The 20,299-nt window shown below is 31.3% G+C and overlaps 1 protein-coding gene across 1 annotated transcript; it reads right to left on the bottom strand.

The window, feature by feature from the left end:
• Positions 1–4,309: 4,309 nt before the first annotated feature.
• On the bottom strand, positions 4,310–6,203 carry LOC120270021 (heavy metal-associated isoprenylated plant protein 7-like). The gene is made up of 5 exons (XM_039277029.1): positions 6,081–6,203; positions 5,735–5,951; positions 5,417–5,634; positions 5,228–5,315; positions 4,310–4,858 (listed from the first exon to the last, which is right to left on the bottom strand). Exons 1-5 carry the CDS (start codon positions 6,087–6,089, stop codon positions 4,383–4,385), a joined length of 1,008 nt encoding a protein of 335 aa, XP_039132963.1. The 5' UTR covers positions 6,090–6,203; the 3' UTR covers positions 4,310–4,382.
• Positions 6,204–20,299: the final 14,096 nt, after the last annotated feature.

Raw genomic sequence — 20,299 nt, forward strand, 5'->3', positions numbered from 1 at the left:
TTATAATCTTTGATGTGGTCAATACCATCAAATTAATATTGGTACATTTTAATCAAAATATTAGCTTATCAACTAAATAAAAAAGGGGTATATTTCCATGCATATAACTTCAAAATCATATTTTTGATAATCTTATTATGAATAGTAATGTAAGATTGTGTGAAAGATGCGGTAGTGAGCTTAACTTTTCTTTCCTCTAATAATAAACTATTTTAGAATATTTTATAATTTCACATAGAAAATAATAAATAGAAAACGGCGTCACAAAAGAAACAAAAACAAGACCAATCAGTTGAAAACTTGAAATTAATTAATTATTATAAGACATTAATATTGGGTGGGTCCCATATGACTCAGCATTTTGTGGATTTTTCACAGACAAGGAGTACTTCCTCCACGTGACACCCCACTTCGACCCCCAAACCCGTTTACCCACACCATCCCCCAATCAATAGCCTCCACGTGTTATCCATCAGATCATTCCTGACCGTCTGATCAAATTTGCAGATAAAGTAAATGTACCCGGCGACCCCCTTCATTTCTCTGCAATTATCGGTCTCTTCTTTGTTTAATTTTATTTAATTTTTAAATTATTTATTTTCATCTAAAATATAAATTATTAAATTATTATTCCTCGTTTTTTAATTAGCCCATTTTAAAGATTTTTTGAAAAATACGTTAAATATAAAAAGATAAATCTTAAAAAAATAATATTTTCTACTTCTTTAAATAAATTATATCAACTATATATTTTTTAAAACATATATTAAATGAGATAATTTTAAAAAATTAATATAATTTTATATAAATTTCATATTAGTAACTAATTTTAACTAATTTTCTTAATCCATATGATTTTAATTAAAGTGAACAAGTAAAAAAAAAACCGGAGAAAGTAATAAATAAATAAAAAAATATTTACTTTAACTAAAAGATCATAATTACCAACAAATTCATAGTTTAGCGATATTGATCTGTAAAGTCCCATTAAAAATTATTATAGTTTATAGCTCAAAAGCCTCAAATCTCATACCTTCAAGTAGTATAAGCTAAACGATCAATTTGTGTGTAGCGTTGTCATACCACGCTGGTTGCATTTGAAAATAATAATAATAATAATAATAATAATAATTTATAATTATAATTATATGAAATTATTTATTTATTTTAAGCCCAAATACTAATTATAATAATAATAATAAATTTAAAAGTCAGGGGGTGGCGTGTAAAAACCTCAAACTGAAACCGGAAACGAAACCGCCATAAAAACGGAGGCGGTGCTTGGGCCACGTCAGCAGAGAATCTACAAATCGGGGCCCACCTTCAGACGACCGTACGATTCCACGAGATGCGGCTACGCTGGCGGCGTGCGCCTCGAGATCTGCACATTTGCACGATTCACGATGCGATGGAAAAAAGTCGGGTGGTGAGGCCTAGTGGGCGGTGTGTGCAGGCACCGTCCCTTTATTCTCACCGCCTCGAGATCTGTGCTTTTCCATCATCAATAGATCCAAATAGCAGCAGTTATTAACGGTTTTGATATTAAAATAATTTAAATAATAAAAAATAAAACTTAAATTTGATATTTTCAGTTACCCCCTCAACTTTATTTTATTTGTATATATATACATTTTCATGGTTTTTATGGTTACTATGCATAATATATATTTTTTCAAAAATATTTATTTTATTTATTTATTTTTATTCAATAATAGTAATATAATTTAGCGGCTTATAATTAAAAGCGCATCCAATCAATTGTTACAAAAAATTAAAAAATATATATTTAATACTGTGTAGATGTTTACATGACAGAATCTTACGGAATAAATCAAATCACCATTCATTTCACTTTAATTTTTATATTGACAAAAATAAATAAATACAACAATCACATTTGTTTGGACAATAAATGTTCTTGTAATGGATATAAATGTAAAAAAAATTATTTTGTTTATTATTTATTTCATTGAAATAAATAATCAATTGTTTGTACATTGACTGAAAAAACCCATGTACTTTGTGCTACTAATACACAAAAGTCATGAATCTACTATAATTTTTGTCAATTAGTCCTTGCTATTAATGGTAGAAATAAATTCATAGGTTGGTACAAAAAATAATAAAAATTTAATACACGTGAAATATTTTTGAAAATTTAAATGATCTTTTATAATATAAAACATATTAATTTCACTTTACGTATATAAATTTTTTTTCTAATTTTATTAATCTTACATTAATATATTTATACACGGATTAACAAATAAACTATAATATTTTTTTTAAATAAATCAGGAACATGCACAAGTATAAAATTTTTGTATTTTCATATATATATATATGCTTTTAGACTATGTGAATCTTAGAGTTTAATCTAGGATTTTCTCTGAAATAAATATTTTATGTGAAAGATTTGATGTCAATAAAAAAAAAGTGGTGGTTAATTTTACATTAAAATTATAACTCTTCACCCAAGTAAATTTTATATATGTTTAAATATATTTTTGTAAAACTTGAAATGATTAAAAATAAATATAAGGGTATACATGGAAAAAAAGAAAGTTAAATTTGGTCACAACTCACAACATCAACCATCAAAGTCATTGTTACTGTTCAGTTCATTAAAAAAACACTCAAATATGACATAACAACATCACCAAAAAGAGTACATAATCATTTTTCACAATACAAACTTTATGTTTTCCAATTGCCAAAACAAGAGACATGAAGGTCATGAGATTGGGACCTTTTTTTCTTTTTTCTTTTTTTTTTTCTATTCTGTTTATTAAATAAAAGAAAAATCAACACTATTCAATGAATTATAATCATTATAATATAAAATTACAAAAAAATAAATTAAATTAAAAGTGTAATTTGCATATAACCCTCTTGTATTATTTTCTATTGCAAATATATTTTTACTATAATTACTAAAATAACCATGTGGTTAATTAAATATTTTCTCAACAATATAGTTAATTTTCAGCTAAATTTTAATTACTGGTTAACTTTTTAAGTTTTAAACAATTTCAAGCATTTGTGATTTTATTGGATTTTGTGGGTTTTATTTTGTAAAAGTGTATTTTGATGATTTAAGAATATTTAGGAAAATATTCAATTTTACAAGAGGCAAGAAGGAGATACATGAAATTAAAGCTAACATAATAAATAAATGACATTGGGGTTTTGTGCAATAACAACCCCAGTTAAAAAATTAATATCTTATTAAAAAATATACCCTCTGTCCTTTTTTTACTTGTCATATTTACTGAATTTATACTGATTAAAAAATTGATTAAAATTAATTGGTCGCTTAATGTAAGTAATTATCATACTTTCTTTACGGACTCAACCTCCCCAAACTATTTTGACTAACACTTGTCCCTCGAAAGTTGCTCGGCACCTTTCTAGTTTCGAGCTTCGGCCAAGTAGTGATATGGTATTTTATAAAAAATTTCATTATTTTTCAAAACAACTCATATTTAAAGCTCCGCTAGCGGAGTATAAATTTAATATTTAGTTAATTGTGATTTATTGAAGTTATATAAATATATTAAATTAAAAGATAAATTTTAAAAAAATATATTTAATATTATAAAAAATTTCTAATGTGATAAGTAAAAAGACTCCAAAAAAAAAATATTTTTAGTGTAATTATCTTTTGTTTTATATTTTTTAGTTCTCTATTTTTTTTAATTTATTTCCTTTTAATCCCTCAAAAATCAAAAATCCTAAAAATTAACTATTTTATTTATTATAATTATATATTATTTTAATTATTATTTATGGATTCGGTCTTATACATACACGAGGAAGGTAATAAAAAAGAAAGAAGGTAATCAAAAACAGAAAGAAGATGAGTTCTTACCCTCATAACCAGTTGATCATGACCATGGCCACACTTTAAAGTAACAATGTGATTTTATAAGAATTCAGATCGAAAAAATATTTTTTAAAGGCTAAAAATATCAAAATAAAAAATATTCATAGAATTTTTGATCTTTTGTTCACATAAAAATTAACCGAGGATAATGTTACTATCCTATTCTAAGTGCTACTAATAACTAACCAATTTATTTGTTACTTTGCATTGGAATTTATTACTTCATAAATAATAATTTCCAAATATATATATATATATATATATCAAACACATTGACCAAAGAGATTTGCAATTAAACCCAGATAATTATATATATAAACCAAAGAAAAAAAAGGAAAAGGGAAAAAAAAAAGCATTCTCCATCCATTTCTTACAAAAGAGCAAAAAGAGAAAAAAAAAACAAAAAAAAGAGCACCCAAAAAGTACTTATTAATAATTCAATATACTTTAAGGGTCCTTATCGCAAATATGTATAAACCACGATCCAACGGTCAATCTACATGACAACGCACGCATTAGGATTCTCGTCACTAAAGATCTGCGGTGGATAAGCGTACTCCATCGGGTGGTATCTCTGATAGTACAGGTACTCATACTTCTTCATCTCCACCACCTTCGCCTCCTCCGCCACTTCCGCCGCCGTCGCCGCCACTTCACCGCCGGCATCCTTATCCTTGGCTGCTCCGGCGTCATTGCTTGCTTCGTCCTTCTTTTCAGCGGCGGCGGCGGCGTCGCCGGCGGTAGCTTCGGGCTTGTCTTTGGAGTCCACAGCAGGGGTGGTGTCGGCTTTGGAGTCGGTTTTTGGCTCTGTTTCCGGCGCTGGCTCCGGCTTCTTCTCGGCCGGCTCTTGATTGATGACGGCGGCGTGCTTTCCGGTGCGCTTGTGGACGTATTCAACCAGCTCCGGCGCGGTGAACACTCCCTTCACTGTCACTTGAGAGCTCTTCAAGTCTGCTTCAGCAGCTTGCACTCCTGAATCCATGAATAAAAGATTAAATCTTTTTTTCTTATTATTGTTTAGTTTTTAAGATTTTAGAGTTTTTAGTTGAAAAGACTGCAACTTTTTTATTTTTATTTTTTGGTGAAGAATGAGGTGTATTTCGGAGTTAATTTTTATCTGTTGAAGAGATTTAGAAGAAGATAATGAAGGAAAAAAAACAAGAGATTTTTTTTTTGGAAGTGTTTTAAGTGTTATCTGTTGCAAAGCTTTCTGAATGAATCTGATGAAAAGATTTGAACTTTATGAGTTGAATCAAGGATGGATTCTGATAAGAATTTAAAAATAAATTCAATCTGGAAAACAAAAAGCAAAAGAAAAAAAGAAAAAGAAAAAGGTAGAACCTTTCATCTTGAGAATCCTCTTCTTGATCTCCTGAGCACAAGCCTCACAATGCATATGCACCTTAAGCACAACTGATATCACAACAGGCTACATAAAAACCAAAAGTCTCAATCAAACCCAACTTAAAATGAAACAAAAAAAATAAAATCAAATATAAATAAATAAATAAATAAAATTAAATAGAAGACCTCTTCCTTCTTCTCTTCAATCTTAGGCTTCTCTTCTTCCACCTTCTTCTCCTCCTCCTTCTTCTCTACCTTTGGTGGTGGCATTGGACTCAAAAGCTCAACTTTTCTCCCACTTTTCTTCTGAACTCTCTCCACCACCTTCAATGGATCCTCCGCCGCCTTCTTCCCTTTCACCACCACCTTCCAACTCCTGCAATCCGTCTTCACTTCTTCCACTCCTTCATTCCAAAAAACCAAAACAATCAAAACCAAAAAAACAGCAGAAAAAATACAGAAAAAATACAGAAAAAGTCTTTCTTTCTTTCTTTCTTTCAATACCATCAAATCCTTTCAAAGAACGTCTAACTTTTCTAGCACAACCCTCACAATGCATGAACACACGCATCACAATCTCCTCCGGCGGAGGAGGTGGTGGAGGTGGCGGCGCCACCTCCTCCGCAGCCACCGCCGCTACTGGCTTCGCTTCTCCTTCATCCTTCTTCTTCTCCTCCTCCTCAACCTTTGGCTTCTCTTCCTCCTTCTTTCCCTTCTCTTCCTGAAAAAATTCTCCAAAAAAAGCAACACAAATATAATAAAAAAGATCACTTTTTTCAATCTAGAAAGCATAAAAACTCATTAAATCTCTATAAAAATCACATCTTTTTCATTGAAATTGGCATCATACCTCTCCCATCTCTCCTTCTCTTTCTCTCTCTCCTTCTTTGGATGAAGATGAACTCAAAGAAGAAGAGAAGAGAGGAGAAAGAGGAACACAGACGTGGCATTAAATAGCGAGGCACGTGCGAGGGTGTGAGGGCACACACTCACACGTGCCGTCTGGCCAGGTGTGTTCTTGTCTGGCTCTTCAACCTCTTTTGGTTCTAGTGTCTTCTTTCCTCTATCTGTTAACGTTGATCCGCCGGTGCATTTTATGCTTTTCTCTCAAACTAAATCCAACGGTCAGGATTGCATCTTGTCTGGGTCTCATGATCTTTTATGTTGTTCTTGAGGGATAGAGTAACTTTGCATGCATGGATTTCATGGACACTGTTGTGTATTTGTATTTAATGCAGTGAGATTTGGTTTTCTTAAAAATTTTCATGACTTGAATTAGTAATGAGTTAAGTTTAACTAAAAATGGATGATGAAATAATGGATATTATTTATTTGTTTATTTATTGATAATTTGGTTCATGTTGTTTGGATGTTGGTAGCTCCATTTTGCACAAAAAAGCATGATTCATTAATTCGATATTATTTTTAGAAATGTATGAATTAATACCTTTGACAAATTTTAGGTAAGAAAAAAAAATATTATAAATTATCAAAATTTTAAAAATTTTACAATTTCACTTGAGGTGTTTATTTTGGAGAAATGATATGTGAGGGGGTTAAAAACTATTAAAAAAATTATCATCATGTGTTTTGTGTGTTTATGAGCAAACTATATTATTTTATTATCCAAACTAATTTATTTATTTATTTTTATATACTAGAAATTGAAAATGTTAAGTTTTTCTTATTTCTACAAATTTAGTTTTTTGGTTTGTATTCTTATATACAAATTACTTAATATAAATAAATATCGCTGAGATATTTTTATATATGGATATATGACGTATATATTAATTTTAATATATATATCGTGTGAAACTTTTCTTTCTTTATTTTTAATATTCATTGTCGGTGGGTTCAATCTCAACAACAATATTATTTATCTCATTTAATTTTTCCTAAATAAAACATGCATGAGAAGTGAGAACTATTTTATGTAAAAGACACTTAAGCCACTCATAAAATGGTAATTGTCATTCCCCTATGTATGTATATAATTACTAATATGCCCTATAAAATAATCATAATTGTGCACTTCTATGGTGAAAAATCATTTTTCCTATATACCCTTTTAAAAAAAGCTTAATTATATATATATATATATCATTAAAATCATAATAGTATAAATACCATTATAAGAATGCTTATTTGTGCATATGGCTCCTTCAAGGTAATATTTGAATAAATTTAACGCTAAAATTAATTAATATATCTCTTTTGATTTAGAGAAATTATTATCTTTATTATAAAAAAATTGTTAACTACAGTAATACCCTTCTACTTCAGAGGGGTATTTACGTAAGAAAACAATTAATATTATATACTTAAGCATGGTTTGTCTCTAGATCCAAAGAGCAAGAAATTAATATTTAATCTAAAGCAGAGTACAACACTACTATAATTTAACTCATTAACTAATAAAAAAAAGCAAAACAATATTTAATTAATGGCATAAATAAAAAAATATTTCTTGAATAGCCTCAATAAGCTTTTGGCAATGAACTCACTTGACAGATCAATTTCTTTCCACCCATTGGTTGTTTTTTAGGAGTTGTTTTTTTGGTTATGTTTATATCAATAAGATGTTCAAACTCATAAACAATTTATTTACTTTGTTTTATTTAAATTATCCCTCTATAAACAAGCAACATTCTCTCCTCATGTGCTAATTAGTTGCATTATTTTACCAAACCCTGCGTCTCAACACAGAGATCCCACAAATTTAAATAGTTATTTTTGTCACATGAACATAATATATATATATATATATAAATATAATAAGGAGATGATCAGTGCAGCAATGTATATAGTTTTTTTTTTAATTTATTTAAATAGTCACTCAACTATTTGGGTACTCCTATTTAAAGTGACCAAATTATAAAAAATTTTAATTTAATATCTCAACTTTATATTCACATTCATTTAAGTCACTCGTACTCATACTATTAACGATAGGCTGCTATGGCATGATATGCCACATAACTTACGTGATGTCATTCATGTCATGTGGCCGAAGTATCATTTTTGACCCGTGAGAAACCTTTTTTTCCCGAGCTCCCTACTAAATTTCTAATCCCTATTCCCTTTATGAATGCCTCGTGGCACGTTGACATAGCGTAATTTTATGTATTGTATCATGTACCATATTTGTCATTAATGATGTAAACAACATAAATGACTTAATTGGATATGAATATAAAGTTGTAATATCTAATTGAAATTTTTCCTAATTCGGTGACTCAAATAAAAGCACTGTAATAGTTGAAAGAATATTTAAATAATTTTTTATACGTAAATATATAAAATTTCACTTAATAATGTATATGCTCCTCCTTGGTGAAACCAAATGATATGTATGCCTCTTAAGTTTGATTTATTTGTATACATACTCTTTTACCATTAGAATGAGTTATAAATCATATTAATATTGAGTATTTACAATAATAAAAATCAAAATTTATTAAATTCTTAAATTACTCCAAATAAAAAAAAATTATTTAAATGCAGTGAGTAAAATTAGTGTAAAATTTTTATAATATATATATATATATACAATGTTGACTTAATCACCATAAAAAATTTTAGGGTTCAAATGTAACAAAGAAAATAAGTTTATTTTACGTATCTATGTAAAATATTAATTTTGCAACTATTAAAATTTTTAAAATAATATATATATATATATATATAATATTAAATTTTAGGTATATAAAATTATAATAGAGATATATATGATTGGGATGATTGCTTAACTTTCTGGATCCAATCCAAGCAAGATCAGAGAATGCAATCCAAGATCAATAGTTTGATGTCAGTCTAAGGGTGCCCCACAAAATTTAAAGAAAATAGACTTTAATTGGGGGCCCATTTTCCTCACTGAAATATATATGAATGAAAATGGGCCCACTGCCTTGTTTTAGGAGGGACACCTATGGTGTCCAACCTGCCCTGATGACCCAAATCCTATATGGCTATATCTAGTTTTAAGAAAAAGAAAAATATTTAAATAATTAAATTTTATGTAAAAAAAATTAATAGGGTAAGTTTTCCTTCATTCCTTGTTTGGATGGGACATCCAAACATCTTATAATTTCTTAGCAACTTATTTTTGGCAATATATTTAATAATTAAATTTTAAATTATTGATAATTCTAAATAATAACTATTATTTAAAAAAAATTAACTTAATCATTATTTCTAGCCAAACACAATAGGGCGATTGATTCATAGAATCTTACTGTCCGGAGTAGGATTATTGAGAATATGATTTACAAGTCATATTGAATGGAATATGTGTAATTTGTGTTTGGTTGACAAGAAAATAATATGATTGTAATGTAATATTGCCGTGTTTGATGAGTAGTAAATCTGTTATTACAAATTGTCTTTTATTAAAATACTCTCATCAAAACCAAGGTAGGTTTTCTTACCTATTATAATAGCTTAGCCTATAAAATAAAACAAAAAGAAAAATCAAAGCTATTATAATCCTAATCATAAATATAAGAAAAATAAAACAATCACAATCATAAATGTAAGAGAAAAAAAAAATTGACTAAGTTATCACATTTAGACAATTACAATCACAATCACAGTCACAATCACAATGATGAATATAAAAATTCACATTAAGCAAAGAATATGAGATTACCACCTACGGAGTTAGTAATCATATTCTCTGTAATATTAACTAAGTTATCATATTCTGAAAATATGATATTTCCACTTTATATAACCAAACGAGGCAATATAAAATTATATAATTTACATTTCGGAGGTAATATCGTAATACCATGATATTACCCCTATAAAATAGCCCTTAAAAACCTAACACATTTAATTTGATCCCAAAACAACCAATCCACCTCTAAAACTTTTAATTTGATCTTTGGGACTATACACGGATAGAGAATCCCAGATTGTCATATTAACCTAAATCTTTTTTTTTATTTACATATATAGCCTTATAAAATGTGTAATACCCTGAACCTTTGGATACCTGTTGGAAAATATATTCAGGGTATTACTACAGTTACAGTAAGAATTTTTCTACAGAGTAATCTTGTTGAGAAACCCCAAGTGGAAATAACAAGGACCTAAGTGTAAAAGTTTATAAAAGATTTTGGGTTAAAGAGTAATAGAAAAAGGATTGATATAAAATGTTTCTGGCATCCAAGGACTGAAAGGTAAGATGGAAGGGATCTTTTTGAAATGTTGTACTATAATCCAAGGACCATTGGATAATTTAGAAGGATCTTTTGAGAATACTATTTTTGTAATTCAGGGACCATTCATGAGTTTTTTTCAGGGACTGTTTTTGTAAGGAATTATGTTTTGAGGGACTAAATGTAAATTTCGGCTGAAAGTTAAATTTGGAGAAAAAAATCTAGAGACTTGAGTGTTGTTCATCTTCTTCTCCACCAGTTTTGCTACTGAGAACCCGAGAGTTAATGAAGAAAATGAGAGAAATTAGAGGTTTTTAAAGAGAAAAGACTTGGAGATCGCTTGGGAGAGTTCACGGGAGTCCTGGTAAGGAGTTATTTTGGTTTGAATGATATATAAATTTTTAGTTAAAAGTTTCGAGCAACAATGCTTGAATTTAACATGTTTTTGTGAGGTTTGGCTTGGATTTAAGTCTTTGAAATCATGTTAGATTATCGTGGATGATTGTTTGATTGAAATTACTTTGAAAAAAACTTTTTGTAAACATGATGAAATTGCTTGAAAATGGGGATGAGATTACTGGGAATTCATCTGTAGGCGTTCATTTGATAGACCGAGATTAAAAATTTGGTTTAGTTAATTAAATTGATGATTATGATGATTAGGAGGTTAATGATAATGGTTAGATTGAAATGGGTTGAGTTAGCCAAGTTGAATTGGTTGGATCAAACCAAGTTGCATCGAATTGATTGAGTTGAATTAATTTGGTTGAGTTGGGCTTGATCAAATCAGGTTGAGATGGTTTGGGTTTGGTTCAGTTGATTTGGGTTAAGGGGTTTTGGACTGAACCAAGTTGGTTCAAAAGGATTTTTGAATAAAAAAATTGAGTTGGTTCAAGCTGGTTCAGTTTGATTGAGTTTGGTTCAGTACAATTGAGCTTGGTTCAATGGAATTGAGATTGGTTCAGATTGGTTTAGCGTGTTTAGTCTAAATTGAGTTGGTTTAAGTGCAATTGAAAGCCAGGTTTGATTATGCAATGTCGGATTTTAACCGATTGGAGTGAGTGGGCCCAATAGAGAATTGATTATTATTTTTTGTATTTTTCTTTTGAGTTTAAATATATTATTTATTTTTTATTATATTATTACATTAGGTGTTGTTCGATCTTGGGAGGGAGTTCAGGGTCTAGCAAGGAACCCAAGGACACCGGAGTGAGTTGGTAGTGGCTATTATTTTTAAATAATTGATTAATTATTATTATTTTTGAAATAATTATTTAATGGCTAGTATTTTTGAAAATAATTGTTTAAGTATTTCTTTTTATCATGTTTAATTAGCGTATAATGTTGAGGGTATACGTATATTTATTTGCCGTTGATGTTCCTGACAATCGTATTGATACATCAATTTCATATAATTATACGTATTTATAAATAGTATAAATACATGTATATGTGATTTAATTATTCGGTTCATGAATTTATTTTTGGATGGTTATATATGCTTTGATTTGGAATGATTTGTGAAATCGTGTGCGTGTATTAAAATATTTTACCGACAATATTTGTGGGACTGGTTTTCATTCCTGGCATAGGAATGGTATTTTGTATTTGGACTTTATCGGTATTATCGCATGTATCGTCATCGTGAATGTTTGTCCCGGATAAGGACCATATGTTATGATTTATACTGATTTTGTATTGTTCTTTGCATCTACATGTTGGTTTGGATGGTGACGGCGCTAAAGCCCCGACTACTCGCGATAGTGGGTTCCCACGGGCCGACCTTTAGAGGTGGCGTGGTGGACTCGGGTGTTGATTTGTCGAGATCGGTGGGAGCGTAGAGCCACGATTGGATGATACATCGGGATCCCGGAGTCACCACACGGGACCCGATGGGCCAGACGTCGAGGTTACGAAGACCTTGACGGCTCCCAACCTAGTCGCGACGGCGGCTAAGCCCGGGGAGAGTTTTTCAGGGCTATGGATTTGAGAATGGTTTTTATATTATTAGTTATTTTTGACATTGATTTATGATGAATTTATGTTTCAAAAAGTTCTTTAAAAAAATGTATTTTTGCTAGAATTCCGGTATTTTTGGAAAAGTTGGAAAAATTATTTGAGAAATTGGTATTTATATACTTTATATACATCGTATTTAAGTATTTGGAATTATTAAGCCACTACTGACCAACTGAATGTCTCGTAGGCTGCAGGGGAGGCGAGAACCTAGATTACCCGATCGGGTTTAGAGCGAGTCGAGGGTTCGATCCAGGGGACTGCAGTGGGTCCCTCATTTCTTTTTTTCTTGTTATTGGTGTCATGACCTTGTAGCGGTTGTACCCGCAAATTAGAGTAATTATATTTATTGTATTTATGTATTTGAACATGTACTTGGTGAAAAAAATTGTAAATTGTGATTTGTAGGTCTGCTTTTGTTTAAAACAGGGTGTCAGTTTCCAGTTAAAAGGGAATTTTAACTGATGGGTGCCACATTTACCTCGGTAGAAGTGGGTGGGTGTGACAAAATGTAAATTTTAAACTTTTTACTTGCATATGTATTTAAAAAATATATATAAATACATATTTTTTTATTAATTATTTAATATTGTAAATTATTTTAATAATTATTTTTAAAAATATCAATATTAATATAATCACTGATTGAGTTAAATAAAATTTTCTTTATCGAATATTATCCTTGATTAAACATCCTAAATTTTCGTTTGAGAGCAGGGGTAAACTCAGAATAATTAACCCATATCCTTTTTTTTTTAAATATATATATACCCTTGTAAAATATAAAATTATAACAATATCCTTTATTTTATTGCCCTATCTGTTTCAAAAAGATTATTTACCGAAAATGCTTCTTTTTGACCTTTAAAATATCTTGTAAAAAATTATGACTAGGATAATAGAAATGATCCCATGGACACTGTTCCGTGGTAGTTACAACGGAATCCAGATGTGGCTCATCCTCACCAATTGAATTGACTCAGTTTAGTGACTTTTAAAACAAAGAATAACAATATTTTAATATAATTACTAATATATTCCTACATCATATAATAAATAAAAAATAAAATTTATAAATCATTGGCCAAGAATGAGCCACATCTTGGTTCCATGGTAGTTTCCATGCAACCGAGTCCACTGGATTATTTTTCATAAATAAAGAATACAAAAGAATAATAAAAAAAATCATATTTAAACATATGAACTAATAAACGGTGAAGAAAAAGTTATACTCTCCCCATCTTTTTTACCTGTTCCATTTTAGAGGTTTGTTTATCTTTTTTATTTATCCATTTAGAAAATTTGCAGAACATTAAATATTATTTTTTAAAATTTAATTTTTATAGTTAATGCATTTCTATAACTTCCAATAAATTATATTCAGTTATAAATTTCTTAAATCATATTATAAATAAGAGTAATTTTACAAAGTTAATATATATATTTTTTTTTAATTTAGATTGTTAATTAATTTTAATTGATATATTTAATAAATAAAATAGCGGAGGGACTAGTTACATTCTATCAACTTCTTATATAATGTTGATTTTATAATTTAAATTAACTCAATGGTTAATGTAAATTAAATAAAAGTGAATGAAAGATGGGGTTATCAGTTGTAATTTTTCCCAATTTGAAGGGCATTATGGTAATAAAAGGTTTGAACCCAAGACATCTGGCTTAAAAGTAGGATTGTCGCTTTATAAAATACCATGGATATTTATTAATTTATTTTTTATAATTATTAAAGTTCATCATTTTTATAATATAATTTCTCATAGATTTTTTTCCCATTATTTTTATCCTAGTGAGTAAATTGTGATTTGGATTTCATTGTTACTTAATAAATTATTTTTAAAAATATAAATTTTATTTTAATGTCAAGTGAATCATTTCTAGAAATAGAAATAAATATCGAAGTTACATTAATCACATACACCCAAAAAAAATAATGGATTTAAGATGAAAAGTTAAAGCTTTTAAATTATAAATACAAATCATACAAATGCCTTTGTTTATTTTGAAAGTTATGTTATTTTTATAAATATATTAATCATCTTCCTAATTAGATAATTAAGCAATGGCACCCATCAATAACATGGAAATATTCTCCAATAGTTTAGAGTACAATTAGTGTTTCACTAAGTGCTAAACTTTTGAGTTTACGAAATGTTAAAAAAAAGGGTAATATTAATTTTAAATACAATAAAAATGTGGATTCACAAATGATTAAAAACTCTGAATAGGACTAGTCAAGCTCTCAAAGTTAATGAATTCTCAAAATGGTACAAAATGAAATAGATGATCATGTTGGGATGCATGAACATCAAGGGAAGTAGGTTTGGTCATCAACATTTTGTACAAATTTAGGGACCTTTATTTTTGTCTTATAGGGTTTCAACTTTCAAGTCTGACATATTTCATATATTCTCGTAGTTGCAATGTTGGATGTATTAAATTAAATTTTTTATCCGTATTCCTATTAAATTTTCTAGTAGTATCAAAGATTTCAATGAGTTTGGATATAGATTTTAGCGTTTGTTTTATTTTTCAAAAATATAAAAAGATTTTTACATCATTTAAAAATATTTTGATTCTGGAAAGTAGTAATATTAATGGATATTTTGAATTTTAGATGAATAATTTTTCTGAATGTTTAAAATGGGAAAATTTTAAGGTGAATAGAGATTTTAGAGGGCATTTATTTTGTGAAGTGAGCTCAAGGGGAAGTGGGGAAATGGGGAAAGTGCCACTTCCCTGAAGTAGGAGGGAATGATACCACTTTCAGTATTTTTAGTGTTTATTTGTCCAGAAAAATGAGAATAAAACCGAAGAATTTAGGTGTTGGATGAAGTCCCATGAATTCAAAATGGACTTTGGAATTGAAAAGAAATGAGTTTTTATAGATTGACTCACTTCCCCTCACTTCAGTAAAAAATTACTGAAGTGGGCTTAGTTCAAAATTCACTTTAGTTGGAAGTGAGAGAAGTGATACTTCCCCGACTTTAGCACAAATGAACACTAGAAGTGAGGGAAGTTAAACCAATTCCACCAACTTGCCCTTAGTTCCCTGAAATAAAAGCCCAAGCTTCCGGAATTGTATGATTTAAATAACATGTAGGTGTTATTAAAACTGACACTTCCCCCATTTTAGCACAAATGAACACCAAAAGTGGGAGAAGTCAGACCACTTCCCCCCACTACACCCAGTATCCGCGAAATGAACGCCCTAGCTTCCGGAGTTGTATGATTTAAATAATACGTAGTTGTTGGTAGGGACGCAAGTGTACGTGACGATCGTGTAATAAAGTGTGAGAAGTCAGGTAACTACGATCTTCAATCCCCTTGAATGTAGAGCCAAATCCCCCTTGAAACTGCTCCCTAGGTGTTGGAGATTTGCCCTTTATCTTCCTCAACAACACCTCCAAAGAATAGAATAGAAGAATACCTTAGAAATTCTTATAAGTTATATTTATACCCAACTGCTTATAGACTGCTTACGGGAGTAAGGGCTTGGCTGTAAGGGAGCAGGAGAAGATGGTCGTGAGCCTTACGGGACGACTTACGGCCATAAGCCACGTCTGTAAGGTCTTCTGTTTGTGTTGCGGTCCAGCTTACGGCTGCAAGCGCTGGACCGTAAGCTTCCCAGTTCTGCTCCTTGTGATTTCCCTTATGGGCGTATGCTGTGATTGTAAGCTCCTCCAGATGGTCCTTACGGGCATCCTTACGAGCGTATGCCTTGCCCCTAAGTTCCTCTGAATTGGCTCTGAATCCCGCTTAATGGCATAAGCATGCCCACAAGGTTCTCTAGAAATGACTTACGGCCATAAGCACGACCGTGAGCTGCTTGTAAGCCACCCAGTTTACCTTGTCCTTGTTCTACTGATGCTGAGAGAGCTCCAACTTCATCATTTAATGTCTGAAATGCTTTTTTTGGCTCTCCCTTGCCTTTAACACTGCTCTAAGCCTATTAATGCACAACATACTATATTTAGAATCGGATTCCACAATACGATTCTAATACATGGCAATTAAGTATACAAATTGATATGAAATGCATGAACATTTTACAGTCATTAGTTGTTATTAAAACTCTTGGCGTTTGATAATTTTTTTTTAACAAAAGAATGTTTTCCAAACTAAATTTAGGAAACAAACGATAACATACATTATACTTAGAAACTCTAAATTGTTGTTTTAAGGGTTTCTTTCCGTATTTTAAAAAAAAATTATGCTATCAGTTTATTTGACTTATAAAATATTGTAAGGAACTTTTTTATTGTGGTAATTAATTTGATAAAAAAGTTCCATTATAATAAAGTTAAAAAATTATATACATATATGGGAATATTGTGGTAATTAATTTGATAGAACTGTGTTAGGTTGAGAACTTATATTCCTGGGAATATTTTATTTTAGTGTTTGGTTGGTCATAGTAATCAATTTGGGAAAGTGCAAAAATATCCTTGAACCTTAAAAAAAGTATACTAATATGAATCATATACATATATACATAGCACATTAATTATACATATGTATATGCATAACTAGTTAAATACATATATGCACACACACATATTTATATATAAACTAAAGTATATACATACAAATGTGTATTTATATTTTATAAATTCTGATATATACATGCTTAAAAAAGTATACTAATACAAATCATATACATATATATATATATACATAGCACATTAATTATACATATGTATATGCATAACTAGTTAAATACATATATGCACACACACATATTTATATATAAACTAAAGTATATACATACAAATGTGTATTTATATTTTATAAATTCTGATATATACATGCATGTACATATATAAATACATAAGGGTATATATGTACATATATGTATATACAAATAAACATATATGCCTGTGTATTTATACATACACACACACCCCTAGTATCTATCTATATATATACAAAATACATAAATATACTAAATATACATATATACATTAAAAATCAATTTGTATAGGAAAGAGCAGATTTGTCACAAAATTCAGAATACCACCACTCGATAATCCAAATAGATACTTGTTTAGATGGAAATATGATTACCAAGTTTTTTTGGTAATATTTTATTATTGGTAATGTTGTATAATCTTTGCATATTACTATGTAAACCAAACAACCCGTAATGGTTTTTTGGTTGACTAGGTGTATTATATGATTAATGTAAAGCTTTAGTTATTAAAATTAATATATATATATATATATATATATATATATATATATATATATGATTTTTTAAGACCATGAGAAAGAAGTAAAGATGAATAGAAGAATATAACGTTTTAAAATGCTAATAGAAAATGCACACAAAAGCCATATTTTTTAAGAAGCTATTTTCACAAGCCTCTGAAAATTGAAAAATGGTTATATCTCCTATAAAAATAACAACTAAATATATACTTTTACAAATAATTACTATTTGTTTATATAATAATAATAATAATAATAATAATAATAATAATAAGTGGAAATTGCCAAAAAAACCCTACAACTTTGCCAAATTGCCAAACAAACCCCCATAGTTTCGGAATACCCAAAAACCCCTTCCTTTTCAACTCCATGATTTTGAAACCCCCAAAGTACGTAACGGCATTAAACGGAGTGTATTTAAAATTTTATGGACGAAAATGCCCTTGTACGGGAAGTCGTGGCTGCACCCATTTCGGCGGTGTGAGAGGAAGTGGGTGGGTTTTTCTTAGGCATTACAGCTGCTTGTCTTCTCTCAACTCGCGACTCCAGCTCAACTCGCGTCTCCAGCTCTTCTCTTCCCACCGGCACTCTTCCCTTTCCACCGCTGCCCTCAAGAAGAAGTCCCGTGCAAGTATTCTGCGATTTCGTCACTTTGCAGCCCTAAGGTATTCATTATGGTTTTTTGTTAACTATTCCATACGTAAGAGACATTTTTCGGTTTTGGTTTGTGATTTTTGTTTTTGTTGGAAGACATCGAAGCTTTCGGGGGATTAATCGGTCGGGGTTTTGTTAGTCTGCAGGGAGATGTCTCGGCTTAGGGGTTTTTTTGTTTTTGTTTTTACATTTTCGTCTATGTATACGATCGAAAATGGTTTTTCCGATTGTTGTGCTTTTGTGTAATGTTTATAATCTACGCTTTACCCGCTCAGCTTGATATGGTTGCGATTGTAAAAAATGAGGTCTCCGCTTTAAACAATCGAGCTTTTACCGCTTAAGTTAGTTCGCCTCCGCTTAATTATTTGTATCTCTGCTTTAATAGTATACGCCATCGCTTAAAAAAATGATATCGGTGTTTAAGAACCGAGTGTTTACCGCTTAACAAATTACATTTCCGCTTAACAATGTGCTATTATCGTCGCAGGCTTGTGATTACGGCGGTCAATCTAGTTAACGGGCGATGCTACTTGACACCCCAGTAGTGGAGACCGTGGGTCGAATTGAAAGTTCACATGATCCTCGACATCGGAGATCATCCGAAGGACACCGCTCACAGATGCATCGAGTTGGAAGTCAGATACCAAAAGCGGGCCCTTCTTGACTCTCTGCTGCAGAGATACGATAATCGCACCAATAAATTCGAGGATCGGGAAAGCATGCCGACTTTCGGACTCGAAGATGTGGCAATCGTTTCTCGCTGCGTTGCGATGGGGAAGCGATCGTGCTTTCGTAAGAAGAAAACACTGTCGACTTTCAAGAGAGGTATTTATCGAAGACGTACGAGAGACACGAGACTCCATCGAGAGCACTCTTCAAAGAACTCGCTGGACGGAGGGAGTAAGAGGAGAATTTTTGCCAAACCATCGACGGTGTACCTCACGGGTACAATCCTCTTCCCAAATACCTCCCGCTTTCGGTTCCTAATCGGATCGCTGATTACGTCGATGATCTACCCGGAATGGGCGCTACGCACGGGCGCAAGCGACGCACTGAAGCTGGCTCATGGAGGACATACCACAAGCCGCTACCCGAGTGCAATCTAGATCGCGGGGAAGAAGACTCAACACCGGGTATGTTAAGGGTTGCGCAGTGAGCGCTTAACATCCGGTTTTACTGAAAGTGACGGAACCCGGAAAGAAAGTCCGCTTTTTGCAAGATCCCAAGGATGTCGTGCTACGGTGAAAATACTTTCACGGAAGCAAGCGACGATAGAGACGAGTTTGTCATCTCTCGAAGGAAAAAGAGGTAATAATTCAAAAAAATATTTTTGTTTAATCGTAGACGTTAACGCTTTAACCATATCATTTACCGCTTAACTTTATTCATCTATCGCTTTAAAAATTATAACTTACCGCTTTAACTTTGTTCAACTACCGCTTTAAACTTTTTTAGTTTAATGTTTAATTTGTTTGTTTCATCGCTTTAACACAATAGGTTATAACGCTTTAAATATACTGAAGTTACATATGTAAATATAGTTTTAATTGTTTAAACTAAATAATTTCGCTAAGATTGTTTGCTTTTACACATGCTAGTTTCCCGAGTTGGTTCCGCGAATCGTCGATGAAGAAGTATTTGTTCAGCCAACCGCTTGGCCGGATGCTATTGCTCCGAACCGCTTCTCAAAGGCAAGATGAAAAGGGCAACCTCTTCCTTCGCTACCGGACGCCCGCTTCTCCTCGCCTCGTGTCAAAACGCATTCGCCGAGGCCGAGAAGCCCTCCCCACCCCCGCCCCGACCGCGGCTTCCCCGACCTGTCGCCCCCGAACGTGGCAGCTCACGCCGCACTAGGCGAGGATGTCACCGCAACTCTCATGCGCAGCTTGCGCGATTTTTGATGACCGAGTTCCCTCGACTTGTCGCCGTCAGGGTGGAGGCATCGAAGGCCGGTCACAGTCACAATCGACTGCGCCTTCCCTTCAAATAAATGAAGCACCCGGGA

Source organism: Dioscorea cayenensis, chromosome 10 (genome assembly GCF_009730915.1).
Source record: "Dioscorea cayenensis subsp. rotundata cultivar TDr96_F1 chromosome 10, TDr96_F1_v2_PseudoChromosome.rev07_lg8_w22 25.fasta, whole genome shotgun sequence".
Taxonomy (NCBI): Eukaryota; Viridiplantae; Streptophyta; class Magnoliopsida; order Dioscoreales; family Dioscoreaceae; genus Dioscorea; species Dioscorea cayenensis.

Coding starts and splice junctions, on each gene's coding strand:
- LOC120270021 (XM_039277029.1), bottom strand. Junction 5,316..5,416: donor TTGAAGAGAAGAAGGAAGAG/GTCTTCTATTTA, acceptor GTTTTTATGTAG/CCTGTTGTGATATCAGTTGT. Junction 4,859..5,227: donor GAGGATTCTCAAGATGAAAG/GTTCTACCTTTT, acceptor TCATGGATTCAG/GAGTGCAAGCTGCTGAAGCA.